Source organism: Acipenser ruthenus, chromosome 1, assembly GCF_902713425.1.
Source record: "Acipenser ruthenus chromosome 1, fAciRut3.2 maternal haplotype, whole genome shotgun sequence".
Taxonomy (NCBI): domain Eukaryota; kingdom Metazoa; phylum Chordata; class Actinopteri; order Acipenseriformes; family Acipenseridae; genus Acipenser; species Acipenser ruthenus.
In genome coordinates this window covers 50,487,823-50,507,560 of record NC_081189.1, presented here as the reverse complement: position 1 = coordinate 50,507,560, position 19,738 = coordinate 50,487,823, and the positions used below count along the sequence as shown (strand labels likewise).

At 38.5% G+C, this 19,738-nt stretch overlaps 1 protein-coding gene across 13 annotated transcripts in view; it reads left to right on the top strand.

Annotated features, from left to right (window-relative positions):
* Positions 1–19,738, top strand: part of adgrl3.1 (adhesion G protein-coupled receptor L3.1) — a 450,501-nt gene that overhangs the window by 166,524 nt on the left and 264,239 nt on the right. For all 13 annotated transcript variants that reach the window (XM_059026057.1, XM_059026051.1, XM_034035060.3 and 10 more), the window contains one exon: positions 1,827–1,936. In XM_059026057.1, the coding sequence (XP_058882040.1) occupies positions 1,827–1,936 (110 nt within the window). The remainder of the gene's footprint in view (positions 1–1,826; positions 1,937–19,738) is intronic.

The following is a 19,738-nucleotide window of genomic DNA, read 5'->3' as shown; positions in this document are numbered from 1 at the left end:
CTGGGACCCCCGGAAGGTACTGATGCCACCACTGCACATCAAATTGGGCCTTATGAAACAATTTGTCAGAGCTCTAGATAAGGAGTCGGCAGCCTTCAAGTACCTTCAAGACTTCTTCCCTAAGCTGTCTGAGGCAAAGGTCAAAGCCGTGTCTTCGTCAGACCACAGATAAAGAAGATCCTGGAGTGCAATGAATTCCCCAAGAAGCTCACTAGTAAGGAGAAAGCGGCTTGGAACAGCTTTGTCGCAGTGGTTCGGGGCTTCCTGGGCAATCACAAGGCCGAAAACTATGTGGAGCTGGTTGAGACTCTGGTGAAGAACTACGGCACAATGGGCGACTACATTTGGGGGCTGATTCGTGAAAGTGATCTCGAAAAACTACTCACTTCTAAATCTTTTGTAGTCATTTTTGTATTACTTTAGTACAAATACATGTTCATTTGGATTCATATGTTGTTTTTTTCTGACTTTATGTGAACAAAAAGACACAAATTCGCCCGTTTTCTCATTGGAAATAGGTAAATTTCAAAATATCACTGTCCTGGTCACAAAAGCAAAGTTTGTGGGGAATAATAGCCATTTTCTATACTTTTGAGGCATAAGCAATTAGGAAATAACACTTACTACCCAGGAACAAAAATTGTGTTACATAGTGTTATTATCTAATGCGCAAGAAAATGCTTTACAGAAGCGCACAGCACAAGAAGTTATAAAAAAAAGTCTAATTTCTTTTTCTTTTTTTCTTGTTTTTCGACAAAATGGTATTCCTTTACCTTGAGTAAGATAATGCGCTTCTCCACGCCGCCTTTGGCACAGCTGTTCGAAGTTTGAATCTCCATTGTCGTCTCTTGCGGCTCTCTGCGGGGTTGCCAGCTTCAGCTGTGGGTACACGCTTGGCAGTCTCCCTCTGTTCCAAATGCTTCTTGCGAAGTTCCTGTGCTAACTGTAAAATATATTCTCTCCTTGGTAAATTTTGCTCCGTGCATTCTTTGTAAAGTACCCAATACATTGTAAAACACCTGAACAGGCCATCGTCGGGAGCCAACTTTCACGGAATACTTCCGTGCCATCTGATCCAAACATCAATTTCATATTTTGTTGCATTGTAAAACTCCATGGTCTCTGGTATTTATTTTCACTAGTCCCGATGCTAATTGACTGACCAAAGCAGTGCAGCTGGCAAGCAGGCGCCAGTCTTTCAAAAGGCTGATTGAAAAACAATAGACTGTCAGTCATTCACTCAGGCTGAGAGTAGAGACTCATCGAATTACAGCTAAACACATAAATAAAAAATAATAAAGTTGAATATCGTTCTGAATAATCACAATACAATTGTTTTTTGAGTGGCCGTCAATGTGATTGCTCCTGGGGCTTTTAGGTATAATGTAATATATATCTCCTTTATTTCTGCACTCCCCGTGTTTCATGCTTTGTGAGAATATTTAATACATACGGACAGAAAGGCACACAAATGCACAGCTCCATATGTGTTACACGACTGGATAAAATTACATTTTAAAACCAAAAACCACCAAAATGACCGCCGCGGGGCTTCTAGTGTTAAATATTCAAAAGGAAACTAGCACTAGTATTTTGAAGCAACTACAAAATAGCAAATACACTCTTGAACCTCTGACACCGAATACTTTCAACTGCATGTACATTACATTTTAACAGATAATTTCCATCTTCTTGTCAAATAGAGACCTGTATATAATAAATCTGTAATTATAATCTTGTAACAATTGTAAGTCGCCCTGGATAAGGGCGTCTGCTAAGAAATAAATAATAATAATAATCATTTCCCTCTTTGTTTTATTTTTCAGATGCAATAATCGGACGCAGTGTGCAGTCATTGCTGGACCAGATGTTTTCCCGGATCCTTGTCCAGGAACATACAAATACCTTGAGGTTCAATATGAATGCGTTCCTTACAGTATGTATATTTCATTTTTTCCCCTTTAATTTCAAAAGTTGGCTGCATTATCATACCTATAAATTTGCAGGACTACAACAAAGCAGTATCCTAATGATAATCAATACTGCCTAAGGTTGGTTTTATTACAATTACTGAATGCTGGTTCCTGAATGTGTTTAGGGAGTGGTTAACATGTAAGAAACAGAAAGTACTGATTAGAGGAGAAACCTCAAAATGGAGCGAGGTAACCAGTGGAGTACCACAGGGATCAGTATTAGGTCCTCTGCTATTCCTAATCTACATGAATGATTTAGATTCTGGTATAGTAAGCAAACTTGTTAAATTTGCAGATGACACAAAAATAGGAGGAGTGGCAAACACTCTTGCAGCAGCAAAGGTCATTCAAAAGGATCTAGACAGCATTCAGAACTGGGCAGACACATGGCAAATTATATTTAATAGAGAAAAGTGTAAAGTATTGCACGCAGGCAATAAAAATGTGCATTATAAATATCATATGGGAGACACTGAAATTGAAGAAGGAATCTGAAAAAGACCTAGGAGTTTATGTTGACTCAGAAATGTCTTCATCTCGACAATGTGGGGAAGCTATAAAAAAGGCCAACAAAATGCTCGGATATACATAAGTAATGTATATATAAGTAATGTTAAAACTTTACAATGCATTAGTAAGACCTCAGCTAGAATATTGTGTTCAGTTCTGGTCACCTCATTACAAAAAGGATATTGCTGCTCTAGAAAGAGTGCAAAGAAGAGAAGACCAGAATTATCCCGGGTTTAAAAGGCATGTCGTATGCAGACAGGCTAAAAGAATTGAATCTATTCAGTCTTGAACAAAGAAGACTACGCGGTGATCTGATTCAAGCATTCAAAATTCTAAAAGGTATTGACAATGTCGACCCAGGGGACTTTTTTGACCTGAAAAAAGAAACAAGGACCAGGGGTCACAAATGGAGATTAGATAAAGGGGCATTCAGCCTCCTGTCGTTTGTAACCTTTCTTATGATGATTAGTAGTAAAAAGATTTGATAGTGTAGCTCAGGGGTGGGCAATTGCGGTCCTGGAGGGCCGGTGTCCCTCCTGGTGTTCGTACTGCTATAGTACAGTACTACAGTATTCTCATTTTACTATTGTACAGTACTAGTATTTTTATACTGTACTATACTACAGTAGTACTATTGTTCTGTACTACAGTACTGTACTCTAGTAATACAGTAGTGCAGCTACAAATTAATACTACGATAGTCAAATAGTAGTACAATCATGGATCCTTACACACACTCTATAAACACTGACAGCAGTTTGACATGTTAAAATCAATGGTCTCATAATGTTCACATAAAATGCCTCATTAATGCAAACATCTCTTTGCTTTATGGCATTGTTTGAATTAATGTAAAGATCTTAATAGATAAAAAAAAAACATATTGCTTTCATAAAATTAAATGATCAGATCTCTAACTTACCTTTTTAGATTACTGACTGTAATCAGAGTCTAGCTGTTCCACCATCTGAGATGCTCTGACCTTCATACTTGCATCATAAGCTTTTCTCTTTATATATATATAAGTGACAAACCGTCTTTGTTGGTTAATGTGTCACTTATTCCGGGACTCAGTCTTCTAGTGTAAAATAAACATTCTGGACCACAGAAGAGATTGTTAAAACTGGGCAATGCCTGTATGTTTATTTGGGGTTGGTGTCCTGTTTAAAAAAGGACCACTGAATTAACAGAAAGTAAACAAAACAAATACAAAAACAAAAACCTAACTCCACCTAAGAGTACTAACTACACTTTTGTAGGCACAATTGCGCTATTTTTTATATAAGTACATTTCTGAACTAATCTTTTGGATTCATTCTTGAGCACACAGTATGCAGGGCAGCATGTGAACTATTGACTGGAGCAACTTCCGAGCACCCAGCACCAAGGAGGGGGTAGTGAGCTCTCTGACCAGTGGACTTTAACTGAATCCAACACAAAGGGGCTCTACAGGATCATAACTAGATCGGAGCATCCGATCAGAATTTATGGAGGAAATGAAAGCTGGAGACAGCCAAAGGAAGTCATAATTAGATAACGTATTCATCCCGTGCAGGGTGAGGCAACCCATTGTCCAACACAATGGAAGACAATGTTAGGGGTAATGTATAGGTCTTTATGTGAAAGTCCTATAAGAACTGGCAACTTGCAGCCAGAACTCCAAATTGGTTTCTCAGTCTAACATGACTCCATAAGAGAAGATAGCATTAAGCTTTATACCTCTTGACTGCAAGAAGATTCTGTACCCTGCAATAAATGAACGTCAAAGAAAGCTCCGTGTTCAGGACTCCTGCTGATTGTAAAAAGAGTCAGTTTATCTACGCTTGAAAAAAACTATTCCTGGCTCGGATACAAGCTTCTGTTTACAGTCGTAACCACAGCATGACGAGACTGTGTCTGTCTTCGAGGCGAAGCATTCAAGGAAAGAAAATAACACACAGGCTATGTGTGAAACCCACGCTTGGGTTTTGAAGATAAAGGAACACACACATGTGTGTGAAACCCTATAGCAGGGCCGTAGAAAATGTTTTGTTTGAATATATTATTATGATTTATTGTTTAAAATAGGACGGCGAAAAGCCGTGCGGTTTTTGTTATTGTTTTGTGTATTTTAAAAACTTTGTGCAGAAGGCGACCATCTCCCGAGTTAATTAATTGATTTATTGTTGCTATTGGTCACCTGTATAAGAAGGAGAAGGTGTTTGAGAGGAGCAAACGACAACAAGAGAGAGCAACAACGAAACTGAAAGTAAGAACTGGATAAACTTACCTGTATATGATCAGTGAAGGCGACTGCCCAGCCTGACCTAGGTATTTTGTTTTGTGTTCGAGTCTTTGTTTTGTTTACATTTTTATTTTTGCTCTGTGAGCAGTATTTTTGTTCAAATCTTTATTTTGTACTTAATTAAAAATACCAGCGCAGCAGTGCTGTTTTACCCAGTACCTATCTGTGTTTGTTTCATTCCCTGGTCTGACGTCACCACCCATATGCCACACAAAGCCACCTGATCACAAACCCCCACTTGGGTTTTGAAGATAAAGGAACACATGGAAAGTGTGCAAAAAGGAGATTGAAGATATGGTGGCAACAAAGCAAAAATTTAACTACAATGGAGGATTTAAAGTGCCTTGCATAAGTATTCACCCCCCTTGGACTTTTCCAAATTTTGTAGTGTTACAACCTGGAATTAAAATGGATTTAATTAGGATTTTTTGTCACTGAGCTACACAAAATAGTCCATAATGTCAAAGTGGGGAAAACAATCTACATATTTTTCAAAATGTATTTTTATTTTTATTTACAAATAAAAAACTGAAAAGTCTTGATTGCATAAGTATTCAACCCCTTTGTTGTGACACCCATAAATAAGCTCTGGTGCAACCAATTGCCTTCAGAAGTCACATAATTAGTTGAATGGAGTCCACCTGTGTGCAATTAGTGTCACATGATCTCAGATTAAATACACCTGTTTCTGGAAGGCCCCAAAGTTTGTTAGAGAGCATATCTAAACAAACAGCATCATGGAGACCAAGGAGCTATCAAAACAAGTCCGGTATAAAGTTCTGGAGAAGCACCAATCAGGGTTGGGTTATAAGTGGCACTAATTTAAGGCTGTGTGGTCCAGTGGTTAAAGAAAAGGGCTTGTAACCAGGAGGTCTCCGGATCAAATCCCACCTCAGCCACTGACTCATTGTGTGACCCTGAGCAAGTCACTTAACCTCCTTGTGCTCCGTCTTTCAGGTGAGACGTAATTGTAAGTGACTCTGCAGCTGATGCATAGTTCACACACCCTAGCCTCTGTAAGTCGCCTTGGATAAAGGCGTCTGCTAAATAAACAAATAATTAGGGTACACCCTATATAAAAGCAGGTGAAATGATTGTTAGGCTGTTTGTTATTATTATTATTATTACATTTCTTAGCAGACGCCCTTATCCAGGGCGACTTACAATTATTACAGGATATCACATAATTTTTACATACAATTACCCATTTATACAGTTGTTTTTTTTTTTACTGGAGCAATCTAGGTAAAGTACCTTGCTCAAGGGTACAGCAGCAGTGTCCTCCACCAGGGATTGAACCCACAACCCTCCGGTCAGGAGTCCAGAGCCTTAACCACTACTCCACTACAGCTTGAAAGAAGACCTGGGTTTTGGGTACAGGGTTTAATGCTTATGTGTATAAGTGTTGGCGAAAACAAACCTTGGTTTGCAACATACTGTGTAGAATGCGGACAACACACTTTTAATTTGTCTGTGTGTATGTGACAGGGAAGGCTTGTATTTGGCTCTCGGGTGCATGCATAACCCTACAGGGTGGGTCGAAAATCCCATTTGATCCCACCTGTCAATCATGGCAATGACACGGACAGGCCAGACAGGGTGTGTTGGCTGGGGGGGTGGGTCTTGCGGGGCTGCCGACCAGTTAAAATGGCACTGTGCCTTGCTTTTTCAGGAGAGTGGTCAGCGAAAGTGGGTGCAGAGGAATTCGAATCCTGACTTGTGTGGTGAAACTTTACCAGGGCTGCGCTTCCTGACAGGAGTGGTGTGTAAGAGGGAGCTTGACAAAGTGAAGCAAGGATGGCTTCGGAAGAGAGAAGCATTTATTTATTCAAACGGTAAACCGGTACGGTCCAGTCAATAAATATAGAGGAGCACTAGTTAAAGGTGGGGACCTGAGCAAGCCCCACATTAGTATAGAGAGGATACAGTAGAGTGTTTTGATTATCTCGGGGCCTCTGGGGTGTTTTTACTGCAACTTTGTAGTTGGGTTTGCAGCGTTTTATTTTCCCTTTTGTTTTTTCCTTCGATTGGACTCTGTGGATTATAATTAGATTCTGATTTTTGGTTTTAACTGATAAAAAACAATAAAACACCCCTGATACCAAAAAAGAAAATTAAATCGGTGTACAGCCAATAAACTCTGGAAAACAGTGGAAATGGTTACTCAATTCAGATTGACTTCACCCCTTTCCCATTAAAAAAAAAAAAAAAGAAACCCTACTTCAAAAAATAATAATACATTTCCCAGTGTGCAGATAGGCAATGTCCCTCCTTCCTAACTTTATCTATCATTGATTCGTTCTGAATACTTTAAATCAACCCCAACTACTGAGTGGCAGCACATTCCTACATTTCTAATAGAGACTCCACTTGCGAGATTTAAAACAAGATTACAATTAGGAATTGAGGGTTGTTCATGGTTAAGATATGGAAGATTTAAAACAGAATTGCAAATTGTGGTGAACTGTGAAAAACAAATGCCTACACACAAAAACCCCAGAAGAATGTGCCCGTGACCATAATGCTTTTGTTGTGGAAAACCGCAAAGAAAAGAAGGTACTTACGTACTAGGAACATAAGAAAGTTTACAAACGAGAGGAGGCCATTCAGCCCATCTTGCTCGTTTGGTTGTTAGTAGCTTATTGATCCCAGAATCTCATCAAAGCTTCTTGAAGGATCCCAGGGTGTCAGCTTCAACAACATTATTGGGGAGTTGGTTCCAGACCCTCACAATTCTCTGTGTAAAAAAAGTGCCTCCTATTTTCTGTTCTGAATGCCCCTTTATCTAATCTCCATTTGTGACCCCTGGTCCTTGTTTCTTTTTTCAGGTCAAAAAAGTTCCCTGGGTTGACATTGTCTATACCTTTTAGGATTTTGAATGTTTGAATCAGATCGCCGTGTAGTCTTTGTTCAAGACTGAATAGATTCAATTCTTTTAGCCTGTCTGCATACGACATGCCTTTTAAACCCGGGATAATTCTGGTTGCTCTTCTTTGCACTTTTTCTAGAGCAGCAATATCCTTTTTGTAACAAGGTGACCAGAACTGAACACAGTATTCTAGGTGAGGTGTTACTAATGCATTGTAAAGTTTTAACATTACTTCCCTTGATTTAAAAGCAACACTTCTCACAATATATCCGGGCATCTTGTTGGCCTTTTTTATAGCTTCCCCACATTGTCCTAGATGAAGACATTTCTGAGTCAACAGAAACTCCTAGGTCTTTTTCACAGTTCCCTTCTTCAATTTCACTATCTCCCATATGATATTCATAATGCACATTTTTATTGCCTGCATGCAATACTTTACACTTTTCTCTATTAAATGTCATTTGCCATGTGTCTGCCCAGTTCTGAATGCTCTCTAGATCATTTTGAATGACCTTTGCTATTACTTACTTACTTACAATAGTTCAAATTAATGTGCATTAACAACTTGAATGAATACTATATGACCATTACCATATTAGATCATCGAGGTAAAACACAGACAATCTATTACTTGTCTGTTAAATAATCTGAATATTTATTCACATTAATTAACCCTTTGCAGTCCATTTATTAAGTGCGTGTCAGGCGCGTCAGGTCCAATTTATTTTCACACGTGCAGTTAATTTTAGATGCGCTGTTTAAAAGTATTTTTTTTCCCACAGTCAAACGGGTTTAAAAGGCCCTGTATATCAACAAAGCACTCACTAGACCTCTCCAGCCCCGCCCCACCCTTTCCTTCGCTATAGCTTTCACATATGCTAAGAAATAAATAATAATAATAATAATAATAATAATAGTCGTACATACCGATCAATCATCTTCTGATCACTCGTTTTATCACCAAACGCCTCAATAATGCAATCCAAGTCATTATTTTATTACTATAACATCTGAAAAAGGCTCTGCAAATGTCCGTGATATTCTCTGAGCGCTGATGCAGTCACAGCCAGCTTGTTTCCTTATGGCCTCCATTATCAGATGCCAGGGGAAAGTATGACTATTCATGAGATACGCCCTTTTTTTCCGGCTTGTCTCGGCTCCTGTCGCTCCCACTCAGCCATTGAATGGTTTTCTCAGCTTTTTCCGACCTAGAAACTCATTTTTTGCGTCTTTTTGATGATGTCGGACAGGGTCCGACACTGGACCGGATAGGAATAATTGCAATGTCGGACCAGGTCCTACATGGGACCGCAAAGGTTTAAGACCTCATCATAATCATTTTATTTAATGACGTGTATAAGATCGAAGAATTACAATGAACACACAAAACACCCTTAACCACAACAAGGTAGGTTGAAATATCGTAGCAGTTTCTTAGATACTAATACTAACGGTAAAGAAAGGAAAAACTTAGAAAATCATCATGAGGTATGAATTCACATACATATCAATGCAGCACAAGTAAGCACTTATTCAAATATAATATGAGTACACACTGTATAGGAAAGACAGGCAGGACAGAAGAGGTGGAGGGGTAGCACTATACATAAGAAATAGTCTTGAAGCCCAGGTGTTAAATCTGGACAAAGAAAACAACGCCAAATCAATATGGGTCAGAATAATGGACAAAAATTCAAAAGGCGTAATAATAGGAGCATGCTATGGACCACCAAATTCAGACGCTGAGCAAAAGAATCTGTTATACAATGACATTAGAAATGTGTGTAGCAAAGGAGAAGCCATACTAATGGGGGATTTCAACTTCCCCCATATAAACACAACATGGTCTCATTCTAAGTGATTTTTAAAAAAACAAAAGTAATGACAAAAGCTAAGGTTTACAATTTTAGAAAAGCAAACTATGAAGGTATGAAACAGAGACTAACAGAAGTAGATTGGAGTAAAATAGAGAAAACATCCACAGAAAAAGGATGGCTGTTTTTTAAAAATGTAGTACTAGAGGCACAAAACAATTACATCCCAAAAGTAGACAAATCTAAATCTAAAACAAAATGGCCAAAATAGTTTAATAGATCAATTAAAAAAAGATATTCAGCGAAAAAAGGCACTTTACAAAGCGTTTAAAAAGGACCAAAAACAAAGTACACAGAAAGAGTACTTGGAACTGCAAACACAAGTCAAAAAGGAAGTTAGAAAGGCCAAGAGAGATACAGAAATCTATATTGCTAAGGGGGCTAAAACCAATTCCAAAATGTTTTTCCAATATTATAACAGCAAGAGAACATTCAAAGAGGAGGTTAAATGTCTAATTATTATTAGTTTATTTAGCAGACGCCTTTATCCAAGGCAACCTACAGAGACTAGGGTGTGTGAACTATGCATCAGCTGCAGAGTCACTTACAACTACGTCTCACCCGAAAGCCGGAGCACAAGGAGGTTAAGTGACTTGCTCAGTGTCACACAGTGAGTCAGTGGCTGAGGTGAGATTTGAACCGGGGACCTCTTGGTTACAAGCCTGTTTCTTTAACCACTGGACCACACAGCCACCATTTCCACACAGAAATGCTGCTACTGTGCCGTCTCCTGAAACGTTTTAACGAGTGTGTAAAGTACCCTTTCACACAGCATGAAATTGTGCAATCTATGCCGGTGTAATACTGTCATAACCCTTTAACACAGCCAAAGAGATCGCGCGAGTACCGCTTTCAAACCTGTCAATCAACAGATTGTTCTCGTGCAATCTGAAACACTGACAAGGCCTAATACATGCACGCAGTGCTTAATTTGTACAGAAAGAGGTGCTGGGGTGCAAGCAAGGACAATAAAACCGACCCTAAGAAGCACATATTCAAAATCATAACATGTTTATTGGAAAGAGTATTGTACGTACTTGTGTTAAATGTTTACAATCAAATATTCTACATCATATACAAAGTAGTAGTATATTATATTCATTGAAAAAGGCACGAGAACCAGCTCATTATTAATTTTATTGTTTTGTTGTTGTAGAGTTGCATTTTATGAGATTTTTAACTAGAGGTACCGGCGTTATAACTCTGCACACCCAGAGGTTCCGGGGCTGTGCCTCGGCACAAATTAAGCACTGCATGCACACCCCTTACCTACCTACGCTATAGTGACGTGGCATGTTGACTTTGAAACCACACCCACTATAGCGCTTCAGTGGCGGTATAGCATTTCACACAGGCAGTTATGACGGTTTAGTGCCATCTCTGAACTACCTCGTGAGGTGGTTCAGAGACGGCATAAAATATGACAGTTCTGTGGCGGTATAAGCAATTCACACAGACCTATAAGCCGCTTCAGTGGCAGTTTTGAACCGTCATAACTCCTCTGTGTGAAAGCACCTTAAGAGACACAAATGGCAAAATCATAGACGAAGAAAAAAAAATAGCAAATATATTAAATGATTACTTTTCACAGGTGTTTACAAAGGAGGACATGGACAACATGCCCCACATGTCGACCTGTTCCTATCCAGTTTTAAATAACTTTATCAAAACAGAGGCAGAAGCGTTAAAGGGACTAGGAGCTCTTAAAATAAACAAATCCCCTGGGCCGAATGAGATCCTCCCAATAGTACTCAAAGAAATGATAGAAGTTATTTACAAACTGCTACCAAGATCATGCAACAGTCTCTTGACACAGGGGTTGTACCGACGGACTGGAAAATTGCAAATGTAATACCGATCCACAAAAAGGGAGACAAAACCGAACCAGGTAACTACAGACCAATAAGCCTGACTTCTATTATATGTAAACTTATGGAAACTATAATAAGATCCAAAATGGAAAATTACCGACAGGGGTCACGTGATGCCTGGCTGAAAGGAAGACGTGGTGAACGAGTGCTCCCGATCTATATCCTTATATTTATATATTCTAAGTATATTTCTTTAGTTTATTTTATCTACAACAAAAATAATTAATAACAGTCAGTTCTAACATCTAATGTCTCAAAAGAAATCCAGAATCAGGAGTAAAGCTCCGACTATCTCTTCGAAACAAACTCACCTTGTCAGCACAGGCCTGACACAATTTTGTATGAATACAATGGCGGAATCTCTAGACAAGGAATTCAGCTCGACCAAACTTATGGCAGCCATAAACAGCGGTTCAAACAACATCTCCCAACAGATTGAGGATGTAAAATCCACTTTGGTTTCACTGGAGACTAAAATAACATCTCTGGAAATATACATTTCATCACTTGTGCTACGTAGACCCATTTATATCCCGTGTACCAATGACTATACACCAACATTTAACACACTACATGCAACATATAAACAAACAATACACACAAGGCAGGGTCACACTGCCACAGGATGCAACATCGACAATGGATAATTGCAAAGCATATGACATGGTTTATTTAGATTTCCAGAAAGCTTTTGACAAAGGCCTGCGTAAAAGATTAATTCTCAAACTGAATGCAGTAGGGATTCAAGGAAATGCATGCACATGGATTAGGGAGTGGTTAACATGTAGAAAACAGAAAGTACTGATTAGAGGAGAAACCTCAAAATGGAGCGAGGTAACCAGTGGTGTACCACAGGGATCAGTATTAGGTCTTCTGCTATTACTAATCTACATTAATGATTTAGATTCTGGTATAGTAAGCAAACTTGTTAAATTTGCAGACGACACAAAAATAGGAGGAGTGGCAAACACTGTTGCAGCAGCAAAGGTCATTCAAAATTATCTAGACAGCATTCAGAACTGGGCAGACACATGGCAAATGACATTTAATAGAGAAACGTGTAAAGTACTGCACGCAGGCAATAAAAATGTGCATTATAAATATCATATGGAGATACTGAAATTGAAGAAGGAATCTATGAAAAAGACCTAGGAGTTTATGTTGACTCAGAAATGTCTTCATCTAGGACAATGTGGGGAAGCTATAAAAAAGGCCAACAAGATGCCCGGATATATTGTGAGAAGTGTTGAATTTAAATCAAGGGAAGTAATGTTAAAACTTTACAATGCATTAGTAACACCTCAATTAGAATATTGTGTTCAGTTCTGGTCACCTCGTTACAAAAAGGATATTGCTGCTTTATAAAGAGTGCAAAGAAGAGCAACCAGAATTATCCCGGGTTTAAAAGGCATGTCGTATGCAGACAGGCTAAAATAATTGAATCTATTCAGTCTTGAACAAAGATGACTACTCGGTGATCTGATTCAAGCATTCAAAATCCTAAAAGGTATAGACAATGTCGAGCCAGGGTCTTTTTTGACCTGAAAAAAGAAACAAGGACCAGGGGTCACAAATGGAGATTAGATAAAGGGTCATTCAGAACAGAAAATAGGTGGCACTTTTTTACACAGAGAATTGTGAGGGTCTGGAACCAACTCCCCAGTAATGTTGTTGAAGCTGACACCCTGGGATCCTTCAAGAAGCTGCTTGATGAGATTCTGGGATCAATAAGCTACTAACAACCAAACGAGCAAGATGGGCTGAATGGCCTCCTCTCGTTTGTAAACTTTCTTATGTTCTTATTCCTGGAATGTTTATGCTTCTATACATGTCGTTTCTCAATAATGCATTTAAACTACAGTACAAGTGGAATCCTATTGCTTTCCTAACATCCAGTATAGGCTCAACATCTCATTCTAACACAATACATTAACTCCTCTGTCTCAATCTCAGTCCAGGCTGCGCTGCTCTGCCAGCAGGTGATGACGTCACTCTGCTGACAGTTCCCTCAGCACAACTACACAGGCAGTGGCCCTGAGTCTACAGCTCACAGGCGGAATATAAACCTGAGCATTTATTATTTAATTGCAAAATAAAACCTGTTCAATTACAATTCTTCTAATAACATATAACAGCTAAGGCTGGACTATAACTATTTACTAACAATTACACAAGCATACTTTCAAACAAGAGTTAAGCAGCTTAGTTACTTTTAACAAGGTTCAAACTCTGAGGTTTTTCATATGCACGTAACAAGCGCGATTTAAGATAACTATTTTATCAACTTCTATGTGTTGTAATTACAATTAATTACTCTAGTTCCACAAGGGAAAGGCAAATTAAATTACACTCAATGGTTCCTTGAAGAAGACTCAAAAGTCTGTAGAATAAATTTTCCGTTGTATTAAATGTACGCTTCGTTGCCACAAATCTTCAAACCCAAGTTGGGGCTCCTTTATCTTCAAATTCCAAGTAGGGGTTTTACACACATCCCATGTGTTCCTTTATCTTCAAAACCCAAGTGGGGGTTTGTTTTAGAAATATAATGAATCTTGGTGGTAAATCTCCCTCCCGATCTGTGAGGGCGCTAAGCAGCGAGGACAGAGTTCTTTTGAATGGCTGGACTAACAGTTCTTTCCCGGGTCGGGGAGTCGGCCAGTCTGGAAGAAGGCGAGACTCCGTTGCAAGAACGTATTCACCCGGAAGGTAAACAATGTAGCAGCTGCTGATTGTAAAGGCAGCTGCATTTGTTTACCAAGGGGTCATGCGTGACAGCATAAAAATGGGACGGAGACTCGTAATCGGTTCCTTCGCTTGGTTTTTATTGAGATACTGGAAGGACCGTGTGAGACGCAGAGAAAGCGTACAGGAAAATATTTGTGTTTTGTTTGTTTGTTCGTGTGTTTAGTAACTGTCTGTGTTTTGTTATATAGCACTAGACAGCTAACACGTTCCGGAGCTGTCGCCAGAGGCCAGCACAAACCTGGAATAGCACTGCACTCGTATCACTATAAACTGTATTTGCACCACTAGCACTAATTCACGCACTAACGGACTTGTGTATGTGTTTTGTGTGGGTGTATAATAAAAACAGGACTATTATTTGCGGGGTAAACCCGGGGATTATAAATTAAGTAAACACGCTGCTGTATTACTTACCTTCATTATTGTTTACTGTTTGTTTCGCCATCAGGCACAAAAACAAATAAAACAAACCTTTTCACCTGGATTACAATTGTAATTGTCTGTTCTTTAATCACCTTCACCTGCACACCATTAACCACTTTGCCACAGGGTTTCACACACAGCCTGTGTGTTTTCTTCGTTCCTTGAATGCTTCGCCTCAAAGGCAGACACAGTCTCGTTATGCTGTGGTTAGGACGGGAAACAGAAGCTTGTATCCGAGTGTGGCAATGTGCCCCGCCCCTGTGTGCATATTATGTGTTGTGTGTTGCGTGCGTGTGTAAATGTTGGTGTATAGTCATTGGTACACGGGATATAAACGGGTCTGTGTTTCACGTGTATTTAAAAATGTAGATTTATATTTAGGCACAGGGAGGGCACAAATCACTTCACGTGCTGGTTAAATGTAATATGTGAGCACAGGGTTGCACGTAATGAATTCACGTGCTGGGATTCAAGTGAATAATTAATTAGTAATTGAATCCCAGCACAACAGTATATATAGAGACACGTAGCACTCAGTCGGGGTTGGGTGTTCGGTGAGTGGAGAACGGGATTGGAGACGGAGGTAGTAATTGTTAGAATAATAATAGTAAAAATAGTGTTTTCACTCACCGTGTTTTGTTCGTCTGTCTGTGCACTGTCTAGTCCGTTTTGTTCGTCTATTTATTTTGGCCTCAAGTGCCGTGTGCTGTGTTTTGTTGTTTCAAACCTTTTATTTTCTGTTCTGTTTATTAAATGCTGAGCGTGATCACGGGCCCAGCTTCACCAAACCACATCTCTCTGTTTATTTATTTCCTGGCTCTGGTCTGACGCCACCCACTCCGGCCGTCTTTGTGACACCGAGCCAGGAACGGTTACACGTAGATGACTCGCAGACGTCTCTTTTTCCTATTAGCAGGAGTCCTGAACGTGGAGCTTTCTTCGACATTTGTTTATTTTAGGGTACAGAATCTTCTTGCAGTCAAGAGGTGTAAAGCTTAACGCTGTCTTCTCTTATGGAGCCATGTTAGATTCAGAAACCAGTTCAGAAACAAATTCAGAAACCAATTTGGAGTTCTTGCTGCAAGTTGCCAGTTCTTATAGGACTTTCACATAAAGACCTATACATTAAAACAACTGTCTTCCATTGTTTTGAACAATGGGTTGCCTCACCCTGCATGGGATGAATACATTTCCTATTTATGACTTCCTTCGGCTGTCTCCAGCTTTCGTTTCCTCCATAAATTCTGATTGGATGCTCCAATCTATTTATGATCCTGTAGAGACCCTTTGTGTCGGGTTCAATTAATGTGTCAAGTCCAAAAATGATCATCTACCAATATCTATACATTTTAGAAGTATTTATTTATTGGCACTCAAATTGGCAATTTTTTAATGTTTATATCCGGCTGCTCGTACCTTTTGTTGAGAATTTCACCCGTATTTTTTATCTGTCACTTATTCATTTCATGTTGTCTTCAACTGTTTTTATTTATTTATGCAATGTTTTTTATTGTTATTATTTACTGATATTGTTATTAGTATAATTATGTATTGCTATTTTGTAATTAAAAAAAAAATATGATACTCAGACTTCTTTCTGTTTTAACCGACATATACAGCGCTTTTGAGATACTGTGGTATGAAATGCACTATATAATTAAATAAAATTGAAAGAAAAATTGAATAGTTATTTCTGACACCTTTACATAAATTGCAACCATTTCACCTGTCGGGAAACATCAGAAGTGTTTTTAATTTTTTAATGGATGAGTCATTCTACAGAAAGGGGACAAATTGGGGTTCCAAAAAACTGAGAAATTGATGTGATATTTTTTTAGTGAAACAACCAAAATTAAATAAGAAAAATCTTATCTGCATATAACCTAACTCAGCTGAGCTGAAATTTGTATGTATTTTTTTAAATATTTTTGTTCAGAAATGTCTTGGCACATAAATATGTCATTACCGTAACACAACTAAAAACTTTTGTATAAAGAGAAATATACATAAAATCAATTAGGCATTATAACATTACACATTAGTGAAACATATTTATTATATTTTTTAAAAGATAAACTTTGATTTTCATATTTATTGACCAATAAAATTGAAGTTAAACTTAGTTTTGTACTGATATTTTTAGTTAAAAAATGTTAGCAATGATTAAAAGTATACCAAACTATTTTATTTTTTAAAATATGAACCCCTTAACCCTTTGCTAATATAACTTTCACTCCTGCCAATGCTGCTGCAGTTTTATTCACTAAAATAACTATTGTATGGTAAAGACAGCTTGCTACAGTAATGACACAAAGATTTAAACAGTGATTTAAAATAAATATGTAAAGAAATAAACCATTTATAATGACACTACAAAGATGCCAAAATAGGTTTTATTGGAAATCGTAAAACTTTAAAACACATTGGGGCTGATGTAAGGATAGCTGTAGTGCAAACAATTGTGTCTGCAAAATTAAAATTGCCTAGCAGCCAGGCAATTATTTTGCACTGCGGCCTATGTAAACTTAAGAGCAATGCAAATTACTCAACACGCACAAATAATGAGCTGCGGTCATGATAATGAGGGTCACAATGAGCGCTGCCTGTGCATCGGGCTATTTAGCAGCCCAGAGGTGAGGTGAGTTAGGAATGCAGAGAGCAGTGGCTGTCTCTCACTAGAATTTTGATTGCTCGATTCCTCCAGATGTTCAGCGCTCGAACCTTTCACCCCCCCCCCCCCCCCCACCACCACCACATGCAGGTGGTTCTATACCCCCCCGCTGCTCCTGCCCACTGTACCCGGACGACCAACCGGGTCCATCCCTCGCTCCTCTCCCCATTCTAAGTGGCATGGTGGCACCCTAACAATACATGCAACACATACACAGGACAAGACAGACGAGACAAACAACGGGACAATACAAGTCCAGCAGACACAGAACGGTGCCCAGGTCGTTACAATATAATCAATTTTCTAGTAATGCAGATGGGAGTGGACTTAAAGAGCACTGATGCCCCTCCCCTAGTCTATTTTCATGATCACATGCTCAAAGGGGTGGCCTAAGGTATATTTTCACTAGGGGGCAATGCACTAGTCTGTAAAGTCAGAGGAAGGGCAGCAAAGTCCTCCATGAACTGGCTGTTACAGTAATGACATTGAAAATTGGGGACAGGTTTTCAATGGCTTTTTATTCAAAAATATAAAAAATATTTTAAAATACTAGTTCAACATTATACTATGATACAGCATTACTTTTTAAAACAATATTGTCATGTTTTAAAATGATTTCATAAAATACCTTTGTTTTCATGAGAATGTATAAGAGCTGGAAGAAAATCACCCTTAAATGTTAATATTGCATAAAAATTAGGCATATTTGCTAAATGTTAATTAAAACAGCTAAAGAAATAAATGTATATTACATCTGACAAACCAATATTTAAATACACTTTACTTTGAGGAGGGGACTCAATTTGTCCCATTTCTGTAGAATGACCCGGAAACAACGTTCAGGATATGAGCCTCTCCCCTGTGACTAATGCTGAATTATTTCTTGCACACTGTACAGAAATGTTTGTTGTATAGTCATAAGATTTCCGGATCTAAGCGAACTTAACTATGCACTACACGACAAAGCAAACTCACCACAGGCAAGCTTCCCCATCCACCAATCAAGGTAATGGAAATAATCCACACCCCTGTATAGCGATATAGTTTGAAGTGACCTTGGTCTTAGATTTACTAATTATTTATAAGAGATAACGGTAGACTGGAAATGCAAGCATAATGAGCACTGGCACATCTAAACAGTCCATTATTGGGATTTCCTTGTAAATATTTAGATAGAAAGCCTAATTAATACCTAAATACATGGTTCTCTGTTCACTAATATCTCACTTAACAGTTAAATTACTGCTAATGGTGAATCCCAGATGTCCCCAGTGTGACTGTGAAATCCGATTAGCATTTGTAGCTGTTTTATACATTTTATAGATGGCCTATTTTAAAAAAGTGTTTTATGAGTAGAAACCTTCATGTGTACCTTTCTAATTGTTAGTCAAAGGCCTTGGGCACTAGTTTTGCAAAAACACTATCTTGATTTCCCTTTCGAAAACAATAGTCATATAGTTCCACTGCAAAACCCAGTGTTAGTCTGTAAATTTAAGGGTAAACCCCGGAACTGAGCAATTCAGATTGCCCGGGTGACTTGCGAATTGCTCGGGAAAAGTCTGAAATTAATCACAAAGATCTTTCATTCCGGGTTTTGCCCGGGCACATCTAGGACTGCCCAACAATGCCCTGTCCAAAATGAATCTCAAAGATCTTTCATTTTATGTTCAGGGGACAGAGACAGAGCTATGATTTGAAGAGCTTGTTTGACCCGCCTACCTGAGTAACATCATTCACTCACTCACTCATCTCATTCATAAAAACTACACAGGAAGTCCAGTTTAAGAAAATAGGCATATATTTAAAAATGTATTTTTATTGACGACATGACTATATCAGATATTTAATGACATATATAAAGAATAATTTATTTTAAAATCTAGATATGTACGTACTCTGTCACTCTGCTGAGTACGCTCTCCAACTCTTAAATCGCTTGTCATAAGCACTGCCAAATGTGAATCTGCTAATCATTCATGTTCCACCCAGTAACTGCATCCACCTCTCTGATTGGACAGTTCAGTACAACTCCTTATTATTATTTGGTTGTTATTACGTTATTAATAATACTGTCCTTTTTATATGCAAGTGTCAATGGGGTTTCTCATGTTAATGTTTGTGCTGATGTTGCAGGTAATATTGTTTCTATCTGGCTATTGCCGATGGTACTACGCAAGTGTCAGTGGGGTTTCTCATGTTAATATTTGTGCTGATGTTGCGGGTAATACTGTTCTGAAGTGTAACGTAGGTTTTATATATATATATATATATATATATATATATATATATATATATATATATATATATATATATATATATCTATATATATCTCAATTCCTATCTGGCTGTTGCCGATGGTACTACGCAAGTGTCAATGGTGATTTTCATGTTCATTATTTGTTCCAAAGGTCTGCCTGTGACTTAGAACAGGAATGAAAGGACAGATGGAGTGAGTCGGACTTTGCCCGAGAAGCAGTGGGCAGACCGCGGTTTGCCCAGGCAAAGCCAGTAATAAGTT